The sequence below is a fragment of the Aegilops tauschii genome, chromosome 7 (assembly GCF_002575655.3).
Source record: "Aegilops tauschii subsp. strangulata cultivar AL8/78 chromosome 7, Aet v6.0, whole genome shotgun sequence".
NCBI classification, from domain to species: Eukaryota; Viridiplantae; Streptophyta; class Magnoliopsida; order Poales; family Poaceae; genus Aegilops; species Aegilops tauschii.
In genome coordinates this window covers 614106738-614122814 of record NC_053041.3, presented here as the reverse complement: position 1 = coordinate 614122814, position 16077 = coordinate 614106738, and the positions used below count along the sequence as shown (strand labels likewise).

General features: G+C 48.5%; 1 protein-coding gene across 2 annotated transcripts; it reads left to right on the top strand.

The window, feature by feature from the left end:
• The first annotated feature begins 514 nt into the window (after window positions 1-514).
• On the top strand, window positions 515-3848 carry LOC109744114 (uncharacterized). 2 transcript variants are annotated; one of them, XM_020303206.4, is made up of 2 exons: window positions 515-696; window positions 2517-3848. In XM_020303206.4, exon 2 carries the CDS (start codon window positions 2531-2533, stop codon window positions 3527-3529), a length of 999 nt encoding a protein of 332 aa, XP_020158795.1. In that variant the 5' UTR covers window positions 515-696; window positions 2517-2530; the 3' UTR covers window positions 3530-3848. The 2 variants fall into 2 exon arrangements, with proteins under 2 accessions (XP_020158795.1, XP_040250960.1); XM_040395026.3 differs by lacking the exon at window positions 515-696 and adding an exon at window positions 2324-2464.
• Window positions 3849-16077: the final 12229 nt, after the last annotated feature.

Below are 16077 nucleotides of genomic sequence, written 5' to 3'. Positions count from 1 at the left end.
TCACTTGTTGGAATCTCTAAAAAGACTTATATTTAGGAACGAAGTGAGTAAAAGGTAGTAGTCACAAATAGGAAACATGAACACTTGGTTGATGCAAGAAGTCAATGGTCCAGGAGCTTCTAGGATCTACTTGAGGGTTGTTTTCACATTATCTTGGTGTAGGGCCCGAATGAGTTGCCATTTGATATTTTGATATAGTTATGCGACTTGTGAGAGAAAAAAGCACTACCTGTCTGTCTTGAGTTGAGCGATAAAGGCAATATCTATCTCTTAAGCTATTATTTTGTATCCTACTATCTGTCGACATCTGGACCAGAGCGCTGCTATCACAAGTAAATGTTGATTTCTTAACGATGTTGCCAAACCCAAATGGAGAACCGTTGTGCACCCTGCATTTTGTCGACATGCTGCATTTTGTCCAGCTGAAACAGCGACACAAAGTAGGTGGGAGATGAAATAAAATTTGATTTGGCCGCTGCGTTGGATGTCAAAGCTGAAATAATGCAGTGACAATGGCTGATGCGACCCGAGCGTGTGAATGTGAGGGGCGCTGTGCAAGTGTTCTTAAACCCGCCGGCCTGAGCTAGCTACCTAGCTGAGCATCCAATTTTCGCCTTACTCACACACCACCACCCGGGGAATCCCAAGCTAGAAGAGGTCGTCGTCCTGAACGTCCTGCCGTGCGCTCCATCAAAGGTTCGCAACTATCATCTATCGTCCTGATTTTTATTTATTTATTTAATTTGCGAGTTATTCTCTTGTCCTGATAGACTAGTAGTTGTATCGAGTAATCATCTTTTATTGGGATGTAATCCTCGATAAAAGGAAGCACCTAGTCACCAAGTTTCCATGTATCAGTCGATTTTCACAGCCTAGTACTATTCATCTTGTTCCCCTCCAGCCCCTGCTTAACTGCCTACCGGCTACCACCGCTGTGCGCCACCCTGTCCTCTCCGAGCCGCCTCTCCTGCCGTGCCACAACTGTTCCGGCCATCCCTCTAAGCCCCACCCTTCTCATGCGCCTGCGAGCACCCGTCAACCCTCTTCCTATGCACCGCATGGCACCGGCAACGATGCGGCTAACCAACCGATGCTTAGCAAATTCGCAAAAATTATCTCTTTTGAGTTGAGTCTTCTTGTTAGGCTTGTTACCTTATGTATTGTTTTGCTGTTTTTTCACATATTTTTAAAAACTAGAGGTATAATCTTTTTTTCCCGTGAAGTTTCAAATATTAATTCGTATGTAGTTATGTACCATGCTCAGACTAGCACTTTGCTTCCAAGTACTACGAGTTAGGGGGTATTTGGTTGGGCTTAACTTCAGCTTTTGCATTTTGGCTTGTAAGCCAAAAAATATTCACCTATTTTATGGGCTTTTGGCTTATACCATCATGTGCAAAACCCAAACAACATTGCCACGTACGCGTAGGACACTTCCCATCCAATATTTGTACGATATCCCACATCGCACCGTTCATGCGCAAGGCTAAGCTGCAACTGGCCGTTGGATTAGCCATCGTACCACTATGGCCCCACAACACGTCTTATATGAAGTGCTTCCGATAACCAAAAGCCTGAAATTGGTACTTAGACTTGGTCTTCCGTCCTTATTTTACTAGTAGTTTTTATCAAATAATCATCAGTTTTTGACTTGTTATCCGCGAAAAGAGGGAACACTCATCCGTCAGCTGCCTGAAAAAGTATTTATGGATAAGTCATGTTATTCCTTCGTGTGTGGCTACTGTTCATCTTTCCCCCCTCCCATTCTACCCGCTCTCTAGCCCATGCATAGCTGCCTACCGCCGCCGTTCCGGCCACCCCCCTAAGCCACACACTTCTGTTGTGCTGGCAAGCACCCTTGCAGCCGTCAATCCTCTTCATATCTTCTGCTGGTGATGACGCGGGTAGACAATATATGCTTAGCAAATCCGCAAAAAAGTAATCTCTCTTGGCTTGTGTCTTCCAGTTAGGCTTGTTACCATATGTACTGCCTTTTAGTTTTTTCTTCACACATGTTCAAAAAATAGAGCTATGTTTTTTTTTCATGAAGTTTTAAATATTAGGTTCATATGTAGTTATGTACCCATGTTTGGACTTGCACTTTGCAACGAAGTACTATGAGTTGGTGGGTATTTGGCTACGTTTAACTTTGGCTTATAAGCAAAAAGGACACCTACGATGGTATTAAGCAAAAAAAAACCCTATGATTGTATAATCCAAAATTCCATAAATAGGTGTTTTCCCGGGCTTTTAAGCCAAGTGCAAAACCAAAGTTAAGCCCAACCGAACACCCCTTAGTGTGCTTATCTTCTTCAGTGAGCATATAATACAAACATGTTTACAAAAATAAAACGCTAATTTATGACCACTTTCCATTTTTACCCTTAAAACCCAATTGGTGAAAAAATGGTCTATCTGTATTGGAAGTTACCGAGTAAAAGTGACGTAGTATGCACTAATGTAGGTTTGTAATTTTTTGGAGCTTATGTTGAAAATGCATGTCTGTCCTTTTGCAGGAAACATAAACCTAATGGGTCTCTCCATGCTTGTTCTACCAGTGCTCTTGGGGTTGTTCTATGGAGCAAGTGACATTAATTGCTCAACAGTTCATGGTAACACCACGGATCATCGTTCACTGCTTGATTTCAAAGGGGCCATCAGAGCGGACCCAAGAGGAGCCTTGCGCTCTTGGAATGAGAACATCCACTATTGTATGTGGTCGGGCATCAAGTGCAGCACAATGCACCCAGAACGTGTTACAGTGCTAAACCTTGCCAACTTGAGCTTGACAGGCCAAATCACACCCTCTCTAGGAAATCTAACCTTCCTTTGGGAACTTACACTATCCAACAATCTCTTCTCTGGCCAGTTGCCCCCTCTCAATCGTCTTATAAGATTAGAGTTCCTTTACTTACAAAACAACTTGTTGCAGGGGAACATTCCGAATGCACTTACAAATTGTTCCAAACCCCTTTTACTAGACCTCTCTTCTAACATGCTAGTGGGTTCGATTCCTGGAAATATAGGTTCCCTCTACAATCTAGTGGGAATTGACCTTTCCAATAATAGCCTCACAGGAAACATTCCACCAACCTTCGGCAACAACACTTACTTAAAAGAGCTACGACTTACCCACAATCAACTCAAAGGAAGCATTCCTGAAGATCTTGGGAAATTGCCGAATATGGGGGAGAATCGGGCAGTGTTTCTCGGTCAGAATAGGCTATCGGGTAGAGTTCCAGCAACATTGTTTAATCTATCCAAGCTTATAATACTGGACCTAAGTATGAATAAGCTAAGGGGAACATTACCATACAATATCGGTAATCTATCTGCCGCGCTTCAGTGGCTAGTTTTGGGTGCAAACAACTTGTCTGGGACAATGCCACCGAGCATTGGGGCCCTAAAGAACCTAACAGTTTTAGATCTTGGAGGAAACAACTTCGTTGGACCAATACCATACTCCGTCGGGAATCTGCCAAAGTTATGGAAGCTTGATCTTTCCAATAATCATTTTGATAGTTGGTAGCACAACGACACTACTGACTGCTAATGACTTATTCATGGTGGCCGAATGAGCCAGGGATGCAGTTTGCTGTGCGAGTGCAATGACCCGACGAGAGCTCTGCACCTTCCTGTTCTTGCATGTCTGTGTCACACTTTCTGTCAGCGGGCGTGGTTGCTCTGTCTGGACTACAGTTTTCTATATATTGCTTCTTTTCCTTAGCGGTTTCCTATATTTTCAGCGGATCCATCCCCATGTATGTAGGGTTTGTGGATGTACGCACCTCATTTGTATTTCTGTCACCTAGATGAATTGAATAAAAGGCTTCTGTTTGGGGAAAAAACAACGTGGCTGCTCCCGGAAATGGTTGTATTGAGGGAGATGATTTGTGGCCCTGAGCCTCGAAGGGTATAAATGATAAGTTCATGGTGCTAACAACGGGGCAAAGTCTCATCCATTGGTGAACCCGAAAAAAAATCCAACAGCAAGACCTGTGGAGGATAATCTTAGGGGCAGTCAAATAAGGTCTGCAGTGTTGGCCCGCTTTGGAGTTGCTCCCGGCCTATAACTTCTAGGTTGTTGTCATGTTCATAATGTGTCCTGGCGTAGCGACGCCTCCTGTATTTTACATTTTTGAGTCGTGACACAAGAAAACACAGTGAATCAAGAAGCTCTTCTCGTACGCGACTAATTTTCTTCCAAACAAAGTGAGTGCTCGTTCAGATTGGTAGGGATGAGAGAGGATTGATGGGGATTTAATCCACTGCAAGTAAAAAGTCCCCTAAATCCGCTCCAATCCCCTTGGAGGGGATTAACTCAAGAAGGCCTAGGTGTGTCTTAGTTCCAAATTGATTTTCTTGTCCCTTGGGTCTTTCGATTCATCATTTTGTATCCTATCTATTGAGATGCATCACATCTGCAACATCTTAATGCGCTTCATGACTAAGATATATAACTTCTTCAGACTTCCATCAGTTAAATTTGAGAGCGACGGACTCCATGTCGACACTCGTCATGGACGGCAGCAGGAAAACATACATGGACCAATACATGAAGTGCAAGCAAGGGCACAACTAGAGATCTACATTGATGGCACATGTCTTGTATCATCCAATCTAGGCTTCAACGACTCAGATGAAGCACTTATACATCACAACGTGTGATCTTCTCTTGTCGAATGTCATTTCTGATTACCTTAAACTCTCGAGGGTTCCTATCAGAAGGATATAATCATATAATAAATCTTGACCAGAGGGACACACACAACTACGATTAATAAAGCGGTGATTGCTCTTAAACCGAGTAAATTGCACAAAACCACCACTTTGAAGGCTAGGTTTGCAGAAAACACTATGTTACATTTCTCTTGCAGAAAACACCGTATCTTGTGTAATCGTTTTGCAAAAACTACAGATCGGCGGATCCGGCCTTATTAAGTGAGATTATGACAAATGGGTCCCATTTTGCATACGTGGCGTAACGGCTCTAGTTAGACGGCGTTAGACAGGACACGGGGTCCACCTGTCAGTTGGGTCTTCTCCTCCAATCCTTCTTTCTTCCTCTAACCAAAAAGTCCTTTTAGTCAAAAACAAAAATCCTCCACTTTCTCACTCCTCGGAGTGGCCGACGGGCGAGCTCTTCCCCACGGACAGCCTCCTCCGCCGCCGGTCAGATCCTTCGCCGTTGAGCCCGATTGCCACGGGATCCACTGAGGTGAGGTGCTGCAACCACAGCTCCTCCTCTGACTGTTGCTTTTGACCGGGTCAGTTCCACCACCGGATCCACTGAGGTGAGGTGCTGCAGCCGCGAACTCCCTCCTCGGAGCCAAGATCGCCGGCCACGGTGCCCCGATGAGCAGAGGGATTTCGACGACGAGGGTGAGCCCCTGCACGTGCACGTCGTCCCGCTGCATCGTGGGATTTCGGCGACGCCACGGGCTCCTAGAGCAGAGGGCGCTTCCCCGCAGGGCTCCTTGACGATGCCTGAGCGACCACGGCGCCCGCCGGCCCCTGCGCTCCTCTCCCCTTCCTCTACTCCTCCCTGTCGACCGGATCGGCCCCGAGTCACAGCAGCCCGGGCCACAACGCCACGGGCGAGCGCCATGGATGCCGCCGCCATGCCCGCACAGCCACGCCGCCTGCCGGCGACCATCTCCCTGGCCATCGCCCCAAGCATCGCCGGCTTGCTGCGCCACAGCCACTCCTCCAAGATCTTGACGGCGCGCCCCCTCTCCGGCGACGAGACACAACGTCCGACCGCTTCTCTGCTCGCGTGCTTGGGCCGGCAAGATCCATGGAGCTGATTGCTTTTTTAGTTTTGATTGAAGGGGTGTCCCTGTAAAATTACATGGACTAGTTTGTAAATTTAGACAAATCCATCATCAAACACCGTCTGAGTGGAGCCGTTACACCACGTATGCACAAAAGGGACCCGCCTGTCATAATCTCACTTAACAGGGCCAAATTCGCCGATCAGTGATTTTTGCAAAACGATTACACAAGACGTGATGTTTTCTGCAAAAAATATGTAACGTAGTGTTTTCTACAAAATATGTAACGTAGTGTTTTCTACAAACCTAGCCTTCAAAATGGTGGTTTTGTGCAATTTACTCCTCTTAAACCCCATGGGACTGAACTATAGCCGACCATCGAACTCAGACTCCACTAGTCTATCACCCAGTGAAAACCAAGGAAGAGAATGATGTCCGGCCGAGCTAGCAGAGGTGTGTAATATCTCATCTCCCTTCCTGATTAGAGCATCTCCAGCCATTGCCCCCCCAGGGGGTGCGTAAAATCGCCGCCTGGGGGCGAACCGGCGCTAAAAATCGGCGTGGGGGCTTTCGGGTTCCCAGCCGCCGGCCCCAGGATCGTCCCCAGAAGGCGTTTTAATATTTTTTTGAAAAGGAACTCGGCTAAAATTCGGCAAACGGGACAAAGATTCGGCTAAAATTTGGCGAACATGACATTACTTAGGCGACCTAAATAGTTTTTTACATAGCAAAGTGAAATACTTAAAAAAAGGCCGCAACTACAGGCCGAAGAACGCGCCGAGCGCAGCGAAGTCGCCGCCGTCGCCGCCATCGCCGTTGTCCTCGTCGTCCTTCTCCTGCTTCACGCGGCCGCCCCTGCTGGACCCCTGCCCGGGGTCGCCCTGGCGTCATCGTTGCTGTCGTTGTCGAGAACGACGACGCATCTCTCATCGCGGCCACGGCGCCGAGCGGCGAACTACTCTAGGGCGCGACACTGGCACTCTAGCTCCGTCCGCGCCCAGTCTTCGCGCGCCCACTTCAAGGCCGCCTCGTCGGAGAGCCCCGGCTCCGTCTTCATGGCGGCGAGGCCTGCCTCCGTCTTCACGGAGGCGAGCCCGGTCTCCGTCTTCACGGCGGCGGCGAGCCCTGGCTCTGTCTTCGGCTTGACGAAGCGGGGAGGAGCAGAGGAGAAGGTGTTGGGGAACGTAGCAGAAATTCAAAATTGTCTACGCATCACCAAGATCAATCTATGGAGTAATCTAGCAACGAGGGGAAGGGGAGTGCATCTACATACCATTGTAGATCGCGATGCGGAAGCGTTGCAGGAACGCGGATGAAGGAGTCGTACTCGTAGCGATTCAGATCGCGGTTGATTCCGATCTAAGCGCCGAACCACGGCGCCTCCGCGTTCAACACACGTGCAGCCCGGTGACGTCTCCCACGCCTTGATCCAGCAAGGAGAGAGGGAGAGATTGGGGAAGACTCCGTCCAGCAGCAGCACGACGGCGTGGTGGTGATGGAGGAGCGTGGCAATCCTGCAGGGCTTCGCCAAGCACCGCGGGAGAGGAGGAGGAAGGAGAGGGGTAGGGCTGCGCCAAGAGAGAGGTGTTCTCGTGTGTCTGGCAGCCCCAAAACCTCAAGTATATATAGGGGAGGGGAAGGGGCTGCGTCCCCATCTAGGGTTCCCTCCCCAGGGGTGGCGGCAGCCCCCAAACCCATCTAGGGTGCGGCCAAGGGAAGGAGAGAGGGGGGCGCCACTAGGGTGGGCCTTAAGGCCCATCTGGACCTAGGGTTTGCCCCGTCCCACTCTCCCTGCGCCTTGGGCCTTGGTGGGGGGGCGCACCAGCCCACCTGGAGATGGTCCCCTCCCACACTTGGCCCATGCAGCCTTCTGGGGCTGGTGGCCCCACTTGGTGGACCCCCGGGACCCTCCCGATGGTCCCGGTACATTACCGATAGCACCCGAAACTTTTCCGGTGACCAAAACAGGACTTCCCATATATAAATCTTTACCTCCGGACCATTTCGGAACTCCTCGTGATGTCCGGGATCTCATCCGGGACTCCGAACAACATTCGGTAACCACGTATATCTATTCCCTATAACCCTAGCGTCATCGAACCTTAAGTGTGTAGACCCTACGGGTTCGGGAACCATGCAGACATGACCGAGACGTTCTCCGGTCAATAACCAACAGCGGGATCTGGATACCCATGTTGGCTCCCACATGTTCCACGATGATCTCATCGGATGAACCACGATGTCGGGGATTCAATCAATCCCGTATACAATTCCCTTTGTCTATCGGTATGTTACTTGCCCGAGATTCGATCGTCGGTATCCCGATACCTTGTTCAATCTCGTTACCGACAAGTCTCTTTACTCGTTCCGTAACACATCATCCCGTGATCAACTCCTTGGTCACATTGTGCACATTATGATGATGTCCTACCGAGTGGGCCCAGAGATACCTCTCCGTTTACACGGAGTGACAAATCCCAGTCTCGATTCGTGCCAACCCAACAGACACTTTCGGAGATACCTGTAGTGCACCTTTATAGCCACCCAGTTACGTTGTGACGTTTGGTACACCCAAAGGATTCCTACGGTATCCGGGAGTTGCACAATCTCATGGTCTAAGGAAATGATACTTGACATTAGAAAAGCTCTTAGCAAACGAACTACACGATCTTGTGCTAGGCTTAGGATTGGGTCTTGTCCATCACATCATTCTCCTAATGATGTGATCCCGTTATCAACGACATCCAATGTCCATGGTCAGGAAACCGTAACCATCTATTGATCAACGAGCTAGTCAACTAGAGGCTTACTAGGGACATGGTGTTGTCTATGTATCCACACATGTATCTGAGTTTCCTATCAATACAATTTTAGCATGGATAATAAACGATTATGATGAACAAGTAAATATGATAATAACCAATTTATTATTGCCTCTAGGGTATATTTCCAACAGAAGGCGCGCCCGCCCTCGTTGATGACGATGCCGGCGCTGCGGGTGCGCCGGCCGAGCGGTGTCTCCGCGGGCTTGGCCTTGACGCTGAACAGCGCCAGCGAACCGAAGGAGGAGGAGGAGCGGGAGGAGGAGGTAGGAGAGGACGCCGTCCTCCTCGGCATCCATTGGCCGCCGCTTCGGGCCGGGGCGGCAGGGTACGTCAGCGGCGGGTCGTTGCCGCCCTCGAGGTGCCGGAGAACGGCGTGAAGCGAGCGGCCGGGGGCGCCCCACCACAGGCGGCGCCCCTCGCTGTTCTTGGTGCCCCGTACCACCGGCGCCCCGTTGGTGGATGCCAGCCGTTGCGCCTGCCGGTGCTGGAAGTACGCGCCCATGCCTCACGGTTGTTGGTGGCGTACTGCGGGAGGGCCCGTTGCTCCTCCGTCAGCGACGCCCGCACGCGGACGACCTCGTCGGCAAAGTAGTCGGCGCGCGCGTTGACGTCGGGCAGCGGGGGGATGGGGACGCCGCCAGCGCTGAGCCTCCACCCCTCGGCCTTGCGCGCATGTTGGGAGGCGCCGGGATGTTGGCATCGAAAAGAAAGTGCGCTTCCCACTCGTGCAACGAGCGGCTGCCGAGGCCGTTGGCCGTAGACCCATAGCCGAGGAATCGCTCGCCCATTTGTCGCGGCTGGGCTTGGGGAGAGAGGGAAGGAACGTCGGCGGCGGCTGCGCATGGGGAGAGAGAGGCAGAGCGCGTTGGAGCGGCAGAGCACAGCGGCTGTGGGCGGGTGTGGCCAGAGGCGAGGGGGAGGCGTGGCTTTTATAGCGGTGAGGGGGGGGGGGCGCCGTGTGTACGCGTGGCGGGAGGGGGGGCGTCGCCGCGCCTCCCGTGAGAAATCAATGGAAGGCTGACCGGTGGCAGCCTTGGCATTGATTCCCCGCAGGAAACTGAGGCGTTGTGAGGACGACGAGGCGAGTGTCGCTGACTCGGCGGGCCCGCAGTTCGTTCGCGCCAAAATCGCTTGCCCTGGCGCCCCCGGCCGCCCCCAGCGCGCCAGGTTCGGCATGGGTCCGCCAGCGCCAGTTTCGGTCCAAACCGACGAAAACAGGCTCCTGGGGGCGCGACTGGGCCGATTTTTGAGCGCCGGCGCGAAAAAATCGCCTGGGGAGGGCCTGTTGGGGACGCGGCTGGAGATGCTCTTACTAGTAGTGGGTGAACAATCATCTATATATTTTGGCTTGTGTCTTGCTGTAGGCTTGGTATCATATATATTGTTTCAAAAATAAATTCAAAATACTTTAGAGCTTAGAACTATATACTCCCCGGTTGCAGAATATAGCCCACATGAGTCATGTTTTAAGTCAAAATGTATATTAAAAAGAAATATTCATTTGGTATTGTGAATGTTAATAGTTTTTCCAGTGGGAAGTCCTCATTTCAACCCTAAACTGTAACAAATGTGACCCTGAATTTTGAAACTGTCTAAGTTCACAACTCTGCTGTGAAAATGGGTCAAGTTTCAATGCTTTCTTGACACTTCCATTTTTCAGCAAATTTTAACCAAAAAAAGGTGCTGAAGTTGTATTTTGCACGTAACTATTTATTCTTTTTGGTAAAAGGTTTGGAACTTTACCAGAACGATCATCAGTTTTGATTTTACATAATTTTTTATGGACATTTCATTTTTTTTGTCAAACAGTGACCCCCCAAAAAGGGGCTAAATATGTATTTTTCTTGGTTTTTAAAATTTGTTTGGCATTATTTTTGAAACATTACAAGAATGAATACCATGATAGTGTTGATTTTACAAAGGCACCAATTCTGAACACTTCCATTTAGAAAAATGTTTAAAAATGTGCGGCTATTCTAGAAATGCTTGCCGATTCAAGAAAAATGTTTTAAAAAAACTCCCACTTTTTTTTTGCAAATAGTATAAAAAATGTTCATGAATTATTTTTTTTAGAAAACTTGGAAAAATTATAGAAGTGCTCATGAATTTGAAAAATGTTCATGATTTCAAATATGTTCACGAGTTTAAAAAATGTTCATGATTTTCAAAAATTATTCACGATTTCATGAAAATGAGAGTGATAATGTATCTCGGTGATGCAACAAAATATGGTCATGGCTATTGGAGATTATGATTTTTTTTCTCTCCCGTTACAACGCACGAGCCCTTTTGCTATATCGTTAAAATATATAAGCAGTAATATCTCACCCGTATTTGTTACAAACCCAAACCCACGCACGTAGGGCTGCAAGAAAAGCTCGAGGCCCGTGAGCCACTCGAGATCGACTCATATTTTAGCTCGACTCGAGATCGATTCGAAAAGAAATGAGCTGAGTATGAACACTTTATATAGCTCGATCGAGAAACGAGCTGATCTTGAGCCAGCATTGGCTCGCTCGATTTTAGCTCGATATCTCGATATCATATAAGTATATTAAATAACCTTCATATCTATTGCCAAGAATTAGGATAATTCATTTCCATATATGTTATGTACGATTTTTTTTCTTCACTTTACCTACTAGCAAACATGGAAATTAAGCATGAAGAAAATTTATTCTCATCACGTGGCCAACCGTGTGTTCAATATCTTGTTATTTTGGTCAAAGTTTCAAAGCTGGCGCACCTTCGCCGCCTTCTATCTATGATCTCTTGTTGTTAAATACTAGTCTTCACTTGAGAAAGAATAAGTCAAAATTATAGTGATTTTTCTATTCTGTTGTGGCCTATCTTTCTTTAAAATTTACCTTAAATGATTTTAAAAATTATCTTATTTAGCTCGAAACTAGCTCGAGATCGACTCGAGATCGTTACAAGCTGAGCAAGAGCCACTTTCTGTAGCACGACCTTGAACTTCGCACATTTTGAGCTCGCTCGAATTTTAGTATGAGTTGAGCTGAGCCTAGGCCAACTCGCTCGAACACGACTCGTTTGCAGCCCTACACGCACGTAGTTACACCTTACAACAGCATAAGTTGTTTAACTCGGATTGGATGCCGTAGAGAAAGGGGTTATTGTAGAGAAAGAGTCGGAGAGCCGAGTCCGAATGGCTTTCTTATCGTGCATGGCTGCACTCCGCGCACTTATATAATCGACAACCTCCCCTCTACTACCCCGACGGATCTCACGATAGAGACAAACCAGTCGTACCACCGGATCAACGAGACGACGACCGTTGCGCGCACCATGGCGTCCACAACGACCTCCGGCCAGTGGGCCGATCTGCCGGCCGACCTGCTCCGCGACATCTCCTGCCGTCTCCACACCGCGTCCGACGCCGTCCGCTTCGACGCCGTCTGCAGGCCATGGCGCAACGCGCTTGAATATAGAAAAACGCTCCTGCCATGGCTCGTCGCGCCCTCCGACGCCGAGGACTCCGCGGAGGGCCAGCGCTGCCGCTGCGTCTTCTCCAAGACGAGCTACCGCGCGCCTGGCATCTGCGTCCGGGACAGGAGGGTCGCCTGCCCCGACGGCAAGGCGGCGTGGCTGCTCAGCGCCCACAAGGAGCTCTCCCTCGTCAACCCTCTGACCACCGACCCTCTGCCATTCCCCCGCGAACGTCTGAACCTTAAGTGGCTGGACCACAAGCACGCATCATCTCCGGCAACGGCGCCGTCCTTTCATACGACTTCACTCCGAGCCGGCCAGAGGAATTCTATTTACCCCGCAGATTCCGGGCATCCTTCCTACGCCACGACGAGGACGACGGCCTACGGAGCCGTGTCTCATCAAATCTCGGCACTGACCGCTGCTGCACGGCCGCGTATTACTGCGGTTACATCGTGTGTGCGGGCTTGGCTAACTGTCACGTCCTATGGCCGGACATTGTAGCGATCGGTGAAGGCCTGCACGTGAGAGAAACCAGGGAATTGCAAGCGGCGCTGCCGGATGAGCCCGGAAAGGTACGCCGGTGCAGCTACCTCATTGAATTTGGGGATGCACTGCTGCTGGCCACTGTTCTTCAAGGGGACAGCAGCACCGACTTGTCGGTGTCACTGCACGAGCTGTGTCTACGGCGCGGCAGCGAGGGGGAGGAGGAGCTGGTGGTCGAGTGGGAACGCTGTGGCGAATCAGACTATTGTTGGGTGAGCCTGCTTGTCCTCTTCTTGGGTTTCCCGGGCAGCTTCGCCTTGGGTGCCGAGTGGTCCGGCGGGGAGGTGAGCGGTGGCACCGCCTACTTTGTCATGGACAACTCGTCGGAGGAGGATGGACGTTCTGGCCCTCCGCAGCCATGCAACGTCTACAGGTACAGTTTCAATGGCGGCGCCGCCACGCTGGTGGAGACGCTGCCGCCAGGATGGCATGACGCAAGGTGCATGTGGTTCCTACCCGATCCCCAGATATCGTTCTTTAATGCGCGGACAACTCGGGGCCGGCGAAGAACCCGAGCAACCTGCAAAGACATCAGCACTCAGTCGCAATCGCAACAGCGGATGATCTACGTCGGCGATCTGTCCCCGAAGGTGGATAGCTCCCGGCTGCGAGACATGTTCAGCAAGCACGGGAAGGAGGTTTTCTATGCATTTCAGGACGCCACATCATTACTCGTTGGAGCAATCTTGATGCTAATAAATGATTGTACTATTGTTTATACTCTCTCGTGTCACAAAGTAACAAAGTACTGAATGTGTTATATGGATATATCGTATGGGACCAACTATGTGTAAGCTGCCTGAGAATCGGATCGCCATTTTTGCCGTGTACTTGCGAAAGTCGTACTCTATTCTAATCCCGAGCTCAAATGCTCCATGATAAACAGTAAAATAAAAAAAATATTTAGAAAATTCGATAAATTCTGAATTTATTTTTTGACAAACTTTAACAAATATTTTGTATGATTGCAAAATTTCACCACGAAATGACCTTCATGTTAGGCATGGAAAAATAACAAAATCAGCACTCGAAAATGTTTTCAAAACTAGCATTTAGAACATCGATTTTCTTTTCTTTTCCATAACTTTCACGAATGTCATTTCGTGATGAAATTTTTGCACGCATACAAAATATTTGTCAAAGTTTACCAAATGAAAAATTCAGAATTTTTAGAAGTTTTTATTATTTTCTTGGATTTTACTGTTCATCAGGTAGCATTTGAACTCAGGAGCAGATACTCCATGTCCGTGTACTTGTGCCTTCTTAGGAGCCAGCCAAGCTGCCTGTCACCGCTACCCACGGCCGACAGCGCTGCCATGCGTGCCTCGTGGCCTGCCCCACCACCTCCGCCATGCTGTCGCCCCTGCGGCCATCCATCTAAACTGTAAGCTACTCTCTCTCGATCTGGGAATTTGGCTAGGGTTGGATTACGTTGTATCTGTTCCACCCATCCACCGCACAGCTACAACCTTAGAAGCATCAGCCGAAGCCGCTGTCCAGTTCAAAGCCAATGATTACAACGCTAATGGCCGGTATTTAAACGAATCTACCATTACAACAATTATCCGGCCCAAACGGTGTTAGAGAGCCAACTAGGATTGATCTTCTAACGACTGAGCTGCGTGCTCGGCCCACCAGCGTCTTCAAACGCTATCATGCCTTCTCTCCTTGTGGGGTCATCTACAGGGCCATCACTGGTTGTCACCATGGGCGTCTGTTCTTCAGTAATGTCTGGTAGATGATCAGGGATGCTAGCATCCCCGCTTCCTTGAGTACCGGCTTGTCCCCAAGCCGGCGCACGAGGGAACTGCTGATGTAGGAACTCCAAGTCTTCCCAGGTGGCCAAACATGGCGAAGAATCGGTCCAGTCAACACGACCTTGAGCTACTGTATGATTGCCCACCTGACGCACACGATGTTGAAGCACCCGAAGAGGAACCTGAGGAGAAGCAACATGCGGTAGAACTTGTTGAATGATGGTATCCCGAGAAAGGTAGCACTTAAGCTAGAATACACTAGTGTGCAACTGCACGGGCTAGCAAATTTTAATGTTGCACGGGCTACGGCACGGAAAATCATAATATTATTTATTGAGTTTTTTAAGTTGTCTTATCTAAAGTCTTGTAGAAAATAGATACAAAATATTTAAATTAATTTTTAGTATTTTACTACATATTTTTCATAGCATAAAAAAATTATAAGCTTTGTGCCAGAACCAAAGTTGGTGACACAATATATTTTTAACAGTTCTTATTTGAGCAATTATTAATTAGATATGACCATGTGTTTTCTTATTAACATTATTGTACATATATTACCTATGATTTACTCTGTACCAGTTACTACTTGCATGTTTACTCCATGGTCCCACATGCATACTTGTGGTTAATATATTCCATTAAAACACAGTGCAACAACCGTTCTGCATGGTTAGTTTATGTTGGCCACTCCCAATCCCGTACACACATCGATATCTAACTCATCGATGCTCCTACCAACCAAGTGTGTATCAGTTCAACATATACGTGAGCTCTGCACCTCAATAAGGGTCGCGACTCAGCTCAAACTTGTCGTTGTACTTCCAAAATATTTGTAAGTTCGTTTAACTTGTCGCTCAAACTTATTTCATGGAGGAGCCGATGGCTTCATGACGTCAGAAATTATCACCATCCTAAGTGGTAGGTGTAGGGTGTAGCTCACGGAGAGTGTCCCTCATGGCCAACTCGACGGGATTAGTTTTCAAAGTATAAACACTCCCTTGCGCTGGCGTGTCTCAATTGCAGGTGTGTCATGTAGAGGCTGAGATCACCGTGTTCGGATTAGTCACGTTCGAACGCATTGCCTTCAGGTGGACACCGTGGCCACTATTGATGAGGATGGGAAGGAGTATAATTTCAACTAGAGGGCATAGACCTTTGGAAGGTCATGAGTTGTGTTTACTCCCGTTGCAACGCACGGTCATTTTTGCTAGTATAAGATATAAGATGGAATACGAGGTGTATTCTGCCTATATGAGGTAGCTCCTTCTTATAAGCCACATCATCAATCTTCTCCAGGATCTTGTAAGGACCATAAAACTTGAAAGACGGTTTGTGATTCGCCCCGGATGCAACAGAAACCTGAGCATATGGTTGTAACTTGAGGAAAACTGCATCACCAACTGAAAAATTCCGCTATGTCCTTTTTTATCAGCTTGATGTATCATTCGTTATTGAGTACAAAGCAGATGTTGTCTTATAGTTTTAATTCTTGAGCATGTCTAGAAAAAACTTCAAACAAAGATTTAACCAGGGAAGAGCGCCAATTAGAATTATCACTAGTGGAGAAATGACTAGCCACAACTTTTGTTGGTGGCGCGCCATTATCAATCAGCGCCACTGATGGGCCCAGCTGTGCTGACCAGTTGGAAGATACTGGTGGTATTGGATTTCTATGTACACAGTAGAGAAATAATCTAGTGTTGTCATGCCTTGTATGTGAACGCC

Excerpts from the sequence above, each read along its gene's own strand:
- LOC109744114 (XM_040395026.3), top strand. The coding sequence starts at position 2,407 with ATGGTCTATCTGTATTGGAAGTTACCGAGTAAAAGTGACGTAGTATGC. Across the intron at positions 2,465-2,516 it reads CGTAGTATGCACTAATGTAG|GAAACATAAACCTAATGGGT; the intron begins GTTTGTAATTTT and ends GTCCTTTTGCAG.